General features: G+C 30.7%; 1 protein-coding gene across 11 annotated transcripts in view; it reads left to right on the top strand.

The window, feature by feature from the left end:
• NfI (Nuclear factor I) overlaps positions 1 to 16,768 on the top strand; it is a 165,867-nt gene that overhangs the window by 95,851 nt on the left and 53,248 nt on the right. For all 11 annotated transcript variants that reach the window (XM_089217837.1, XM_089217813.1, XM_089217825.1 and 8 more), the window contains exon 4: positions 10,573 to 10,756. In XM_089217837.1, the coding sequence (XP_089073963.1) occupies positions 10,573 to 10,756 (184 nt within the window). The remainder of the gene's footprint in view (positions 1 to 10,572; positions 10,757 to 16,768) is intronic.

The following is a 16,768-nucleotide window of genomic DNA, read 5'->3' as shown; positions in this document are numbered from 1 at the left end:
TATAATTACTTTACCACCAGCTATGAAAATTCTTCAACAAATCATTATATTTATCAACTTCACATTGAACTTTCTTCGAGGTGTTTTTCGAAATTATTTGTATATTTTATACATTTATTCCTTATACTACTAGTCAATAAGAAACTGTTCATGTAGAATATGTGTACCTATACATTTGATTAGCTATAATATAATAATTAAAATAAATGATATACATGAATTTTCATAGGATTATTATAAAACGTTAAACTAAAATAACGTTTTTAAATTGTTTAATGCTGTCATTAAAATTCCTACTGCATTTTATCAATGTCGTAGTGTACACAATTTTATACGTCAGACTCGCCTTAACCTAACCTACCGAATAATAATAATGTAATATTTCTTGCCGGCGCGGATTTACCTTACTTGTTGTTGATTATAAAACTCATTTTAAATGTACACACATATTCTTTTTTTATTTCGAATTTTAAGTGCAGGTGTATCTTATTATTTTCGTTATACTCTAAAAATAAATGAGCTTCCCGTGACACAACCTACAAAAGAATTTTTGAGTAATAACTGTTCAGAATATAAAATTTATTCGGTGGCGCGAATATTAAATTCACAGTTAGTATATGTTTATGATATACAGATTTATTTAAATATTTTCCTCTATTATATCGAGAACAAATCTCAAAAAATTATATTCCACAACTAAAGCAGGTACCTACCGTGAATTGTACATTGTTATTTCTATTTTTCAAGCGATCGTGTGTAATGACAATTGGTTTCGTACGTCTTATTGGTTTATTTTTGTTTTTTGATAACGTTTCGGATGGTCGTCAAAATTATCATTGAACTAATTGATGATTTAATAATGAAAATAACGTTCATGCGCATAAATGCATAATATATAAGGCCGAAATCGCGCAGATTAAAACCGACGGCAGACTATATTGCCTTTCCCACATCACGTCACCTCGTAGGTACATGTTTTATTTTTTTATTTTTCGTTCTTCGTTGTCGACATTTTTTACACATTCAGTTCACGTGCCATGCCTCCGCCGCCGCCAACGTGTTCCGTTCTCACAAAAATGCACGCGCGACAGCCTAGCGAGCACGTCGTCGTTGTCTCAACCGATACCCACGCGGCCACGCCGTACTTACAGCATGGTGTTCAGTCTGTTTCCTTCCTCCGTGCGCATACTACACGTCCTCAACAGTCATTACACCGGGATTGTGATGATGGAGATAGTGCTTGTTCAATGTGATTGAGGGAAGGAGGGGGCTAGCATTAGGAAAAATAAGTTTGACAAAACAACGATATGATTATTTATATAATACGACCGCGTTAGGTTAGGTAAAGAACGTAATTTCATTTCATCGTAAGCCTCATAAAATTGTACAAATTCGATCTCTGTTGAATCACACTAAGTAAAATCAAATTATTTAAAACAATTTGAACCGATTGCGGTCATAAAATGTAAAGTAGGTTTTGTTTCGGCGAATAATCTGTAACGCCATAGTATATAGATGTATAGAACATAAAACCCCGAGAAGTACAAAAAAAAACCCCGACGGGGAAGAGAAAGTTAAAATTACTACACTCTCGCAAGTGTTATGTATATAGTAACTAAACGACACGAGTATATAACAGATATTTTTTAAAGCTTTTCATCACATCGAAGTTTATTCAGAACTTTTTTGAGACGTATGCATGATTGTAATTATTGTCTTTAATAAAGACTCTTTTATTGAAGTAGGTAACGTTGTTTTTTTTTCCGTCACAAAACCTGTCTTGTCGGTCAGGTAGACGTTGTACACAATAATATTAAATGTAGATTTTGAATTACTTAACGTTCATATCCATATTTTTAATTTTCATATTATTTGAATTCATTATCTTAAACTCTTACACATTTCAATTATTTTTAAATCTTTTAATGAAAATTATTTAGATGGCCAATAAATATAATATACAAACGTACATTTCCTTTATATCGTTGATCGGGTGCATATGTTAATATAAAACATGTGAGATTACTCGTATTTATTAAGTCATTAAAATGCAATAAATATCCGATAACATTCGAAGGAAAATGAAAATTATTTTTCACAAGCTGTTTCATTTAATTTTTAAAATATCAGACCCTATTATATAGGTAGTTGTATTAAACTTGCAATTAATTATGTAGGAATAAAATAATATAATTGTCATAAAAAGATGTCGTCACCTCAGAGTGAACACCGTAATGAATTTTTAGATTATCAATCAACCATATTATTATAGTACAATTCCCTTTGTACGTCACAGAAAGGTCAGTATAATAAGCAACCCTCCAGCCATTGAATGAGCTTTTGAACAATCTTTTATTTAATATATTAAATTTAGTAAATCAATGAAATTTTAAAGCTATTACCATCATTCTGAATTCTGATAAGTTTTAGGGACTTATTGTACTGGTAATTATGGGTGATTTTTTTTACCTTTTTGTCAAATATTATTATGTTTATTATATATATAATATATATAATATCTTTATATTAATTAATAACATATATATTTTATATGTTTAGTTAAATTTCTATATTCACATATATGGTTAACAAATGATCAATATGACAAGATTATTAATTAATTATTATTTATAAATACATTTAAAATAAAATAATTGTATTTGCAATTCCATAAAAAAGTGAAAAATATTGCTCTAACTGAATTTTGGTTTTTTTTTATTAAAATTGCATTCAGTAGTTATGATATATACTCATATTAATTTCACTCAACTCTTTATCTTAAATAGGTTTTAATTTAATTTATCGTATACTTAGATAAATTTTCAACAAACTATACAGTATACAGTAGGGTCTCGATAATCCGAACGAGATTGGGGAAAGGGGTCGTTCGGATTAGCGATTTGTTCGGATTACCTATGGCTTAAAAAAAAAAAACATCAATTTTATTTTTATTTTAAATATGAAATTTTATTTTTATTTGTATTAATCGTGTAAAAACTCGTTATTTCAAAAGACATTGAATACATAAAAATATTAATATTAATTATGAACTTTACCATTTAAAATATTGATTTTTTTTTGTACATTGGTTCCCGTTATGAATTGGTAGCCTTGTCCCACATAATTGAAAAACTTTATTACCGGAAAATATTATTTATAAATACATACATAATATGTACATATTATGTAGTATGTACATATTATGGCGATAAGATAATTCTCAAGCCCGTTCGGATTACCGCGTCTTTCGGATTAGCCTGTGTTCGGATAATCGAGACCCTACTGTACTTGTTATACCTAGGTACTGGGAAAATCATACCTACGACAATGGTGTACCCGAATAGCCTATCTACAACGCCGTCTGATCATAATTTATTGTTTAAATGCGTTAAAAAATAATCGTGATCAAGAAAATGAGGACATAAATAATGAAACAAGTCATCCAAACCAGTTACACTTGTATTACATATTTTTGACGGAATTCTTTTTAATAGTTAAAAATGCGCATATATTTCTCTGTACAATATACAATATAAATATTATACAATACAATAAATAAATCTCGCTAATGTTATAAATAATTATTTTTATCAGAATATCTTCAGAACTATCTCAGAATATTGACCACCTCAATAATATAATAATCATGCAATAATCGCGAATACAATTCACAACAATAATTTTAACAAACTGTAATGTGAGGTTTTTCAGATGCACTCGTTTTCGTGATAATCTTGTATTTATAATTATATCAAGCAACTCTAGCATATCAGGTGTAGGTAATATATTATGTTCTCAAATGCCTTTTTTATCCCGATTTTTTCTTTAAATTTTTACTCGAAGTCTCATATGATTCGTTTTACGAGAACCCGTTTTCTCTATCTTAAATAGCTAGTCTAGTTAGTGGTTTCTTTTGATCAATTCGTTTATTCATCATTTAAAGTACTTGATTAAACATAATATAATATCATGTACTATTTTCTATTTTCTGAGTTCGTCCAGTACCGGCAGTACCTGCATCCTAGAAAATCAATACTCGCGATGCAGAAACATTCCAGCACAGTACAGTGGAATACACCTTACATGTGGATCAGATTAGAATTGAATAAATTAAAAACAAATATGAATGTTAAAATGAAAAATTCGAAAAACTGTTTGGTCGCGAGGTTGTGTTGAACATCAAGAATTTTACAAGAAAATGTCGAAAATTTTAATCGCTTCTCCCCCCCCCCCCTCCCCCACCCACCCCCAGCTTCAGATAACGCCACCGGACTCACGTAGGTATATAATATTATTATAATATAACACGCGTACATACATATATACAATATTTATATATATTATTATAATTATATAACAACAACAAAAACAACATGGCAATAAAGTGTAAGTACAGGTGCAGAGATTCCGGTCGTAAATCGAATCCGATAGCAATAAATCAGATGTCTGTGTAATAATATACACTACCCATATATATATATATATATATATATATATATATGTATACAGCGGGTTTATTATAATACGCGTTTGATGTATATGTATAGGCACATCGTCTTGGCCATCACGCGCGTCAGGCGTACATAATACGTATTATAGCTTAAACGCGTCCTCTGCAGTGGCGTTATACTCGTATATTGTACACCGAAGTATATTTCTCTACACTGAACCCGAGAGACGTACATCGGGTGACCCATAGCTATACACACTGCTCGTGTGTACACATTATATACGTGTTGTACGTGTGTGTAATAATATTATATGTATAGGTACCTCATCCTATACCTGTAATGTATTCGAAAGGAGAACAAAAAAAAAAAAACACGTACATAAAAAACGCGTCTCCCGACAACGACGTGACGTTTTCGGTTTACAATATTATGCCGCCGTATAGTAGTAGGTTATATATATATATATATATATATGTGTGTGTATATGTATAGTGGCGGTGTTATGCATATTTTTTCGCTCTCGTTGATACGATGTAACGCGTATAAATCAAAAAGGTGCTCGTCTCGTTGTTCCTCCTTTATACTGCGGTCGGTTCCGTTTATATTTTATTCTTTTTTTTTTTACCCGTTTTTGTTTACACAATCGACTACACAATATCGTAATACATCGGCAGCTGTGATGTATACCTCTACGCACACGCGATATCATATTATGTGCCGCCCGTGCATATACTGCGCGTACGATTAAAGTCATCGTCTTTTATAATCGTTATTTTGAGACCCCGGGGGTAATGACGACGTGTAAATGCGAAACAAACGCGATATCGTTACAGCCCAATAATAGTATTATTATCCGGTAGATACTCATGTTACTCGTGCTGCATGACCATATTTTAAGTGACAATTTTGACGTCCCGCAAGTAGGTATACCTATGTAATATGTACAAAGTCCGGCGGTGACTATTATTGATTTATAAAATAGTTGGGAATGTTGAATTGTAATAGTTAATAGTTTACAAACACTACGAGTACATCGTGTTTACGTCAACTTCCGAGGGAAGGAAGAAACTCCCTTGTTGCCATTATATCAGGAACGCCTGCACTGAAGTGTCAAGAGTGTACAATATAATTTTTTGAATTTGCAACGTTTATATTTCATTCGACAAAAATAATGAATAATTAGTGGTTATAATATCATATGTATTATGCAATACAATACACCTGCACCCGCACTGAGATAAACGCATTTTGGTATATGTTGGATGAGGCGAACATCTGATCAACTCCATGTATGCAGTTATAAGTTCACCTATATTGTTTAAGTATATATTTGAATAAATAGGAAATAATAAGTACACTCAAGGTCATTAGACTGCTATAATACAAATTACTCAGAGATCGATCAAGTTTTTGCGGAATATCGGAAATGTTTGTAAAATCCTGAATATGTATGGCGTGTTATATTTACGCGTTGTTATACTAGATTGTTTGAGAAAGGTAATTTTGGACGTCCACGTGGATGAGTCTGAATTGAACTTCTACAACCTTTCGTTTATCAATAATTATTTAAATTTATTAAACCCATTTAGTTATCAGTGAATAATTCGTTGGAGTTTAATCAAATTTTTTTCTTTGTATAGTTTTTTTTCTTTAAAATAATGGCACAATTTTATTACCATAAATATATATGAACACAATAGAAAAACTTGTATAACACTTTTCGTATAGTATATGGTGAGATGTTGGATGTAAATAACTATATAATACACCTTATATTATCCGATATATTTATATGGTACCTATCAAAACTAATTCATAAGGTCATTCAAGTCATAAAAATCATAAAATGATTAAGAAATTTCTACTACATTTTCAAATTTAGTATTTCTGGTGCTTAATCTATTATGCTTGACATGTTTTTGTTCTATTATCGGCTGCTATTATATTGATTCTTCAGGGTACTGCTATGAAGGATATTGGACAATTTATTGCGTTCATAATTTTAAGTTCAAAACGCAGCAAAAAATTATGACAAGTAGCGTGTTGAAATTCGAGATAAATTTTAAACTATAATGCAACAAATGCTTCGTAGTGAATAACAATAGGTATAGATACTTTATTTAAGAACTATTTACAAAGTAATAATAATTTTTAAGTTATTATTGTTTTTTTTTGACTTGCTATAAAATTAAAATATCTAAAACATTTCCAATACAAGAAATCATAAATAATATTTTATCGTATTTAAGTTTAATATTAGGTAAATTACTATAATATCAAAAAACAACAGAACTGTATTGGAAATTCGGAATGCAAATTTAGTTCATTATGTGTGTGACGTAGCGTCCAGTGACTAAATTATTCGCTGTCATCACTACTAAATTAAATATTGTTTACCGACTTACCGTATATGTTATTTATTATGCCTAATTTTTCGTGGCTTAATTTAGGATGACAGGCATTGAAATGGTAGGCACAGGTTTATATTTTTTAAAAGACTATTATTTCCACTATCGAAACATATCTAATAATTGATGATAAGAAATAGATACATTCAAAATTTAAGCTTTTGCACGTTATTATTCAGCCACAAATAACAACACAACGAAAATAAATGTTTGTGTTTTATTACCAATTGTAAAAAAAAAAAAAAAAAACGTACGTATTGTATGGCTATAAAATATTCTGATTTGTGATTATATAATAGCGTTATCCAAACGTACAATGACAAAATAAAATGTATTATTAATTTCAAAACAAAAATCGTAAGAAATTGAATAAGTATATGCGTTATTGTGTCATAGCCCATAGGAATATAATATATAGGTAATATAAAAGTGTACAACTGATGCAGCTAACCTCCGAAAGACAACACCCAAAACATTCATACACACTGTCGAAAGAATTGTCAATTAAAACCGTGATTTAAATTACACACTCTCACTCAGATATATGTATAAATGTACATATATAGTACGTATACATTGTGTGTGTGTGTGTGTGTCGTCTACGATCTACTATAAATCTTACAGACGTAACACATTTTCTGGGTTTGATTGCACTCAATCTTGTCCGTCCAATCTCATTATAAAATGTTAATTTCGAATCCGATACTCATTACTGCAGCAGTGTTACCGTATATATTAAAGTGTTGCAATAATCGGTTTAAAAATACAATACCTAACTAATTATATTATACATTTTCGATCTCTGGTCGGCTCGTCTTCGGCTTCTTCGCTGTCTCCAAACCGAAACCTAACAGAGTTCACGATGAGTCTCATGAGCGTATATAAGTGTGTGTGTGTGTTTGCGTATGTGCCTTCGGGCGAAATACATCGAAGGTGGCCTGCTAATTTACGAACCAACGAGGTGTCTGTCGCATCCAATTAGCGAAATTTATTGTCCATTACATTTTAGTGTTACGCTGATTGTGAAATACAATTTTTATTTCACCTAACCCGTGTGCGTACTGTATATATATATTATACTAGTATACTACCGACGGAAATACCGCATGCCGACCACATCATTACTATTATTTTTTTATTATTCGGTTATTTACGTCGACGATTCAAATAATGTTATAATATTGACGACCCCGGTAAACTACTCGTAGTTTGAAACAAAACCCGTAGCCATTGTCCATAAATATATTGTATATACAGGACGATTCACCAAGCATGATGACTCTCATTTTTTTTTTAATTGATGAATTAATTTAAATTCTTATATCTTGATTTTTTTTTTTTTTTTTGTGTACTCATAAAATTACCATTATTTAAATTTTAAATTTATATACCATTTAAAGAGAGTCCTGTGGCGATGCAATTTTTTTTTAATGACAAATTTTTAATTTTAATCAAAATTAAACGATTAATTTTTGAGTTGTTTAAATGTATGTAGTACCTATGGACAGTATCTGATTGTCATTAGAAACGGTTTTACTGAAATATAAAATAAATGTAATATCGCAGGATCTAGTATATTATATTTTAAACTCAGACAATTTTTATCGATTATAAAGCGTTAATAGGTTAATATTTAGTATTGTAATTCTCAAATCTTCCTTTTCACTCTTTAACTAATATAAAAAATATTCGTAGGTATTTGAAAATCAGAACTCGAAAAAATGCATAAGAAGGGGGTGAGAACTTAATATATTTAGATAACCCCTCTGTATAAACTTCAAATAAGTACTATAGTATTATTATGTAAGTATTACTTACAACATAGCGAGTTTGGTGTAGCTGCAGGAAGTCATCAGAAAATTCGAATTTGACCTTTAGCAATTGTAGCCATTATTCGCGTCGTAATATATTATTGCATATAGTGTCAGGTCGTTGTACGGATTTATTTTACAAAACGCATCACTCCTGCTGTGTTTTGAGTGTACACTGTGCGTGTGTTATATGTATATATTATACATACACATGTGAAGTTATTACATTTATATCGTAGGTGTTTCGTAAAAAAAAAACAGAAGAATTTTTATTATTTTTCCACAGAACAAAATATACACACAATATAATATTTTATGACATTCAATCATACTCCATTTTTTTTCTTCATATTTGTGGTTTTATATATTTCATGACATGATGTTACAAATTTAGAATAGATTCAAAATCCATTACATTTTAAATTTATTTCCGTTGTCTTTTGATTAATAATTTTTGTACATTTCCAAATAGATCGGTAATATATACATTTTTAGTAATATAGATAAACACGATAGATATGAGAAGATTGTATGAGCTCAATTGCCGTGTACGCAAATTGATTTTCAATTCAACACTTTATAAAGTTGTAAAAACTATAGACATAATAATTGTATTTACCATTAATAGTAACCTTTCAATTCAAATCGTACTTATATAGAAGAACAATATATTAATATGTTTGTATTTTTGTTTAAATGAATTGTTTTTTCTCTTCGTATTATATCACGAATATTATACTATAGAATAACATAAGCAACTGCGCAAGTATACATTTCGTGTTTTAGTTTTAAAATTCAAACTCTTGATTCCGATACGTATACATGATTCTGCAAAACGGCTCTTAAAAAAAAAAATAATTCTAGACCTGAAAAATACTAACTGATCCTATCCAAGACCAAATCTCTTATCTCTCTTCCGAGGTTCTAACAAAATGTACACAAGTCAAACTTCGTGATTTTGAATTTTTTCTATTTTGAGAAATTGAAATTTTTTCATAAAATATAGTTTGTTTAATTTATTAAAGTTGTAAATTAGATAGGCTTATCTCTATTGGAATTATCATAGTAAACGTGTTAAAGTTTGATTACAAGTCTGACATTTCGGTACGTCATCGGCGAATTAATTCAAATGTCTAGCTGAACATAATCGTCATCCGACGCACTTTGTACATACACACGAGCTACGTTGGTATACGCGCATTGTTGAAAACGAAGGGGAGTTATGATGAGGGCTGGAAATATTGTCCGAGCGCTGATAAGGATCATAATATAATAATATAAATGCAAACCAAGCGTAACATTTTTTCGGTGGTTAGCAATCTGTAAAAAACGTATATTATCCTAATGCCCTACAACCACACCATCCCTTATTAATCTGTCAAGGGTTGTAAACGACTGAACCGCTGTTGTACGCAACGATTGTGTATAGTTTTTCAAAGTGTCTCGTCAATCAAAATATGGAATACAAAACGAAAATCGACCGTTTGGGATTTACGCACTTGCCAACAATGATTGAATGACTCTTATACTACAATATAAAGTGCGTTATTACTGTATAGGTTATTTAGGTTAGGTCAGGCCAGTGACGTATTTTGTCTGGCCAACCCCTGACTTAAAATCAAGCCTCAAAATTGATGTTATCATCTATTTTGTAATTTACTATTTTTATTTTAATATATGTATATTCGTTAAATGTCCGACACCTCCCCTCGCCCCACTGCCGAGAAATCACCCAAAATACGCCACTGTGTTAGGCAAGGGCGGCAAAAACTGTATTGTTAGCGTTATTATTGTATAGGCGGAAAAAAATTAATCCGTTCTTGCTTACATAATATTGTGGTCGTATAGATGATATTATTATGTACAATTTTGTTAAAACCGACAAATAATCGCGTGTTACAGGTATGGCGGCTGGACCTCGTCATGGTGATACTGTTCAAGGCGATTCCACTCGAAAGCACGGATGGAGAACGGTTAGAAAAGTCACCGGAGTGCACACATCCCAGTCTGTGCGTGAACCCTTATCACATCAACGTGTCCGTTCGTGAGCTGGACCTGTATTTAGCCAATTACATCAATAGTCACGGTAAGCGCGTTTTGAATAAATTAAATATAATCTAATAATAATAATAATAATAAAAGAAATAATACAATTAATAAATATTATATTATATTGAATTGTTGGGAATAAAGCCATACGGAGCGTTATATAGTAATACAGTCATATTATATGGGTTTGTTATAACTTAAATATTTTCATCAGCCATGGGAGTGTTTTTAATGACATGTTTAGAGTTTTGATACCGTAGGGAAAAGTTTAAATGACTTTATGACTTTTATCGCCCCTTTCATAACAATTGTGTGAATGAAATATTTTTTTAAATCTTCATATCTCTTGATTGACTAATGATCATAAAAGATGGACTTGCACTTTATGGATAATAATTATATCTAAATAGCTCTTAATCTCTTAAAAGATAGTCATCTTGAAAAATGGTACACTTTATTCGTTTTAAATTCGTCCCTAGGTATACCAATAATAATATTTTTCTTAATTAAACAGACCTTATTAGTTTAAGGATGAGAATTATCTATTATCCCTAAAAGTCATATAAATATTTCTGCTGGCATGCTCTAATATTTAGAGTCTAAATATTACTTATAACTATGCTAAAATAAAAAATGAAACAATTTTATATGTACCAATTAAAACATTTCCATTGATAGCAAATAGTTTAACTATTCTTTTATCCAAAATATTGAATGTTAAAAAACCTAAATTTTGTTTTTGGTTATTAATTTCAAAATTTCATTGAAAATAGACATAATACATGTATTATAAAATATGCTTAATACAATTTTACTTACAGGATTATGATGCTTTTTTTGGTGTAATCTATTTTTTTTTTAAATATAAAAATGCAAATGTATATAAAATACATATTCCTAAATGTTATCAAACATAATATATATCAATATATGGCTTACATAATTCTCTATGTTTATATATATTTAAACTTTTTACTTATGCAATTTACTACAAGTTATATTAGGTACAAGACTTTATTACAATTATACGAAATAAATAATCTATATATAATGGTAAAATGCAATTTAATTTAATTTTATAGATTTATACTAGTAATATAACTATCAAAAACTATTTTTAGTTGTTAATAATTTGATTAAAGGTGAAAATCCAACATTAAACTTTAATAATTAATTATAATAATATATGGTTCGTGTATACTTAATACAATTGTATAGGTCGTGATTACACAGTGTTTTAAAAATATACGAAAAACTATAATTATTGTGTCTTCCAAAATTCATATATCTGTGTTATCTGTTGCCATTCAAATTCATAATATGTAATCACAACAATCGCTAGGTTAGGTTAGGTTATAGGTATGATATGAAACCACAGTATAAGAATTCACAGGGATTTCGATTATTTTTTTTATAACTTAATCATCTAACTCGTTGTTTCGTAAAAATCATTATTATAACCAGCTGTAGGTAATTGAATGGTGTTATTTCGCTACTAATTCTGAAATACTACTTAGGTATATAGGTATATATATATATATATATATATATTTAATATTCAGTTTCTTCAGAAAATTCTGTGTACGGGAGTGAGATGTTATTCGATTCAAATGTTTCCATTACAATATGTTATTTATACAGTTTAGGCGACCGGTAAGTAAAACAGATGAATTCGTCTCTCCCTCCAGCTCTATCACTATGTATTTTCTTTTCTATCTTTTTTTTAAACTCTTTCGCTAAATGTCTGCAACGCGTAGTTTTCGTTAAGGGGTATATTATTCCTCGTGCTCCTCTCCCACGCCTGTTCAGCCTGATCGATGAGAATAATATAAACTGTTGCCAAATGCTTGTGCGAGAACCACGACCCGCCATCGCCACGGTCATTGGTATTCGATCGAGCACGTCTTCGTGAATATACGTTCGTATATGTGTTCGTTTTATGTATATGTATATCGGATACGTAATATTTTCTCCAGGTTAAGTATTGGGTCTCACGCGGTCGGCCGGTCAGAATACTAACCGGCGCTCTGGCCCGAATCGCACGTCCAATTTAATAATGATATATGTCGTCTCTCACAAGGCTCATAATTAGGGCAAGGACACGCCACTGCTGGTCGCGCACCTCAGAATAGTTAAAATCGCCACCGTTATTAACGGAATAACAATCATAGTGATGGTAATAATAATAATAGTTATAACATATTTTATAATATTATATTATTCTAATGCATTCCGTAGATCCGCGATGGTTTGTGAGCGACGTGACTATGATCGTATATAAACTCGATGCATTATATATTATTTATCCGTCGCCAGTAAAATTTGAATTCTAATTATGTATACGCTCGTCGTACTATACCGAACCGGACCATCGGACTCATCGGTGAGAACGGTTATATTATTGTCATTACTCATTCTTTATTTATATGTATATAATATATATATATATAATAGATGATGAATGGGAACTATATACGTTTTTAGTACTTAGTACGTACGTATATAAGCACTACGAAACAAATAAAATTTCAATATCGCGGACGTGTGATCGAGCACAATGCTTATTATTATTATTATTATTATTTATATTAAAGTCTCTATGTATGGGTTGAGCCTGAATAGTATCTAACTATATTACAATGATATTCGTACATGGATTTTTTTGTGAGTTTGATGGTTTTCATTTGATGACAAAAAGCAGAGAAGAATAACTGATAGTATTGGATATTATTTTCGTATAACGCGTACGCAAGTACAATACAGAAACAGATGGTTTTTCTGTTTTTAGCATATGATTTAGTATAATATTTCACGTATCTGTAAAAATCTATGTGACGACCGAAATGTGTTTCTAAATTTATAAGAATATTATGGCATTAAAGTAAATATTAACTAATAATAATTAGTAGTTTGGCGGGAATCGTATAATTTACTGTCGCTCAAAAACAATTTTTATAACGTGATTAAAATACACAAAAACATTTGGTATCCATATTATTTTGATATAGTTTGATACCGATACTCAAATGAATCCCAACAATCCAATTTAATATAATACTATAACAAATAGAATACTATATGAACTTAATCGTTTGTGTGTGTGCTAGTGTATGTGTGCTTGTGTATGTGGGCTTGTATATGTGTGAATGTATGCAATTGATCGTGTCCTCAAAATTTTATTGAGAAGTTAAGCCATAACCCCTTTAGTACTTTGTACATAGTGGTATTTTTATGAACTATCCATAGGTATATTATATAGTGTACACATAATATATTATTGAACTCCGCGAATGACCTACAAAGGGCTAAAGTTTGAAAAAAAATAATAATGCAGTTGGTTATAGAATAAATTACTATATAAAAGCCATTTAAAAAATAACCCTAAGTGCATTCTCGTAATGACTTATATACTTTTGTCCCGAACATATTATATAATAATATTCTTCAGACATCCACCCGAACCTTTAAAAAAAAATCCTTCGCCGTAGGTGTGCAACGCTTAGTTCATAATATATATTTTTTTTTTAAGAGAGGGGGGAGGTCGATATCATTACGACAAGTTCGGGTAAAGGTCGTTTTGGCTGCTTCACTCTAGTGACAATAAAAAACAGAGGGTACTTAGGATTGGCGCGCGTAGCCCTTGAAACGGTTCCGTTGGAGACATAGCAGCGCATAACAAAAAAAAAAAAAAAAAAAACATTTTTCCGTTTTCTTTCCGAGCAAAATTTGCATAATATTGTAGGTATTAATAATATTATAATATAAGCACATCAAAATGCCTTGCCATTCCACATATAATATTATTATCGCGGACCACTAGAAAACTCGACCCCGCAATCATCAGTTTCTGCAGTCATCGGCACGGTTGCTTTTCCTACCAGTAGGTAAGTCCATTGTTTCGGCGCAAGTGGTTTTATCCGTAAATAATATTAGATTTTATACACTTCATTGAAATTTATGATACTTGTTATTCTCTTTATAACAATAATTTAGTAAGTCAAAACGTCTACTGCAATAGTTAATATGCTCGTGGTTGGTCACATAAAAAAAAAAAAAATGAACATTTAATTAGTTTATATTTTTATGACCTCGTGCATTGAATGTGTGTGCGTTGGTCTCTCGATCTGCCTACCCCCCCCCTTTTGAAAATCGGCAATGTCACTACAGAAAAATTCAAAAAATCGTATCGTCGATTTCTCACTTTACCACCCTTAACTAATACACAACGGAGTGTGCGGCTCTGGATTTCAGCGTCCACCTCCGCACGGCGATAACTTCGTAATAATATATATATATACTATCATAATAATATTATATTGTTATAAAACAATGCATACATATCTGTGCACGCGTGTACAACACGTGTTGTGTTCGTAACACTCTCTCTCTCTCTCTCTCTTTCACACACATACACGCACATACATACATATACACAAACCGCGCGCCGTGTGGTGAGCGCAACGAAATAATTAAAATGAATAAAAAATTATTGAAATTTGTATTCCTGTCTCGGACAAGACGACAATGATGTCTTTATTCATATTATTATATATAAAATAATAATATAAAAGTGCAATCACAATATCATAAGGTTGTCACGAACGTTAGATCCCACGCCGGTCGTTGACCACACTTCGGTTAGTATTTTGATAAATTCGTGTGTGACCTTCTGCACGGGACAAAAATAAAATATGATATCCGTAATCGCAGCCGGTACGTTATTTCTGATAATATCGCTGTCGTCGATTTTCAAATCAATTTAACGTGATCATCAATATACATAACGTGAAATTCGAATCTGTAGATTTCTTGATGAATTTGACCACTCTATCGAAGTTTTAATTTCATTGAATAAGTTGTATGTTGAATGTTATTGCAACTGATGCGAGTATGTGTTTTGGTCACTTTTCAGAGTGAGGAAATAGGACTTTGAAGTGAATAAGGTTAGGAGATCGTTTTCGTGGCCTTAGATTCCTATTGGGACCCATATCCATATATTATCATAATGATGGTTTGGTTATTAAGTCATCTGGTATTGAAATTTTTTTAGATATATTTTAATTTAATTGATGTATGTTTAAAATATGATTGCTTTACATTTTCTTTGATGATTTGTGGGAGATTGTAGATAATATTGAATATTTTAGCATATTATTTAGACTTTGTATGGGTTAGGACTAATTCATGTTTACTGACAATATTGGTTATCCTTTAAATGCATTAATGTAAATTACATTATCATGTTAATTATTATATTATAGTAATTTTTTTTTAAAAAAATTCGAAGTGTACCAAGAAATAGTGCGTACCCTATGCACCTTTTAATGGTAATTATGAGTTTGTTTGAGATAGTTATTTAATACTTACTTACGTCACAAAGCACAAATGTTACTATATAACCATAATAGATGTGTGTAGGTACCTAGCCGAAAACGATAATTTATTCTTCGGGTCTAAGTAACAGCAGGTCCGTGTCCTGCATATTAGTGTAATAAATTCGGAATCTTTATTTCAAACATAATAATTTCAATGTGAATACACTGTTTATACATATATATAAAGAGAGAGAGAGACAAAACTAGGTACTGCATTAGATAGCATCTATAAGGTGACCGTTTTTATATAGAAAATAATTGTTTTTGTATTCCGTAAGTATATACCTATCTATTCATTTTGTGCAGTATAGTATTCGTTTTTATTTATTATGATTATTATTTTTTTTTTGATAGTTATTTTATGTTCCATTTTCACAAACGGAATATTAATATCGTCTTCGGGTCGACTGATACATATAGATAAACCTGCAGCAGCGGTTTATGTAATATAACAATATTTAAATACACATGCCTTACAATTTCAGAGAATTTATATTAATGAATCCAAGTCCATGTGTACTGAAGTTCACGTTCAGATCAAATAACTGCCTTACTATAATTATTCTCAATAATATGTCCAACCCTTCTGCCGTGCAAATTGTACTTAGGTATTTAACTAGGCTACCCCCACCAATTTGCACTTTTTCATATTCTTATTAACTGATTTGCTTCTA

Source organism: Diuraphis noxia, unplaced genomic scaffold (assembly GCF_037042655.1).
Source record: "Diuraphis noxia isolate RWA-SAM2 unplaced genomic scaffold, SU_Dnox_SAM2 contig0001, whole genome shotgun sequence".
NCBI lineage: Eukaryota > Metazoa > Arthropoda > Insecta > Hemiptera > Aphididae > Diuraphis > Diuraphis noxia.
Note: the sequence above shows the minus strand (reverse complement) of the source record. Positions and strands in the feature narration are given on the sequence as shown.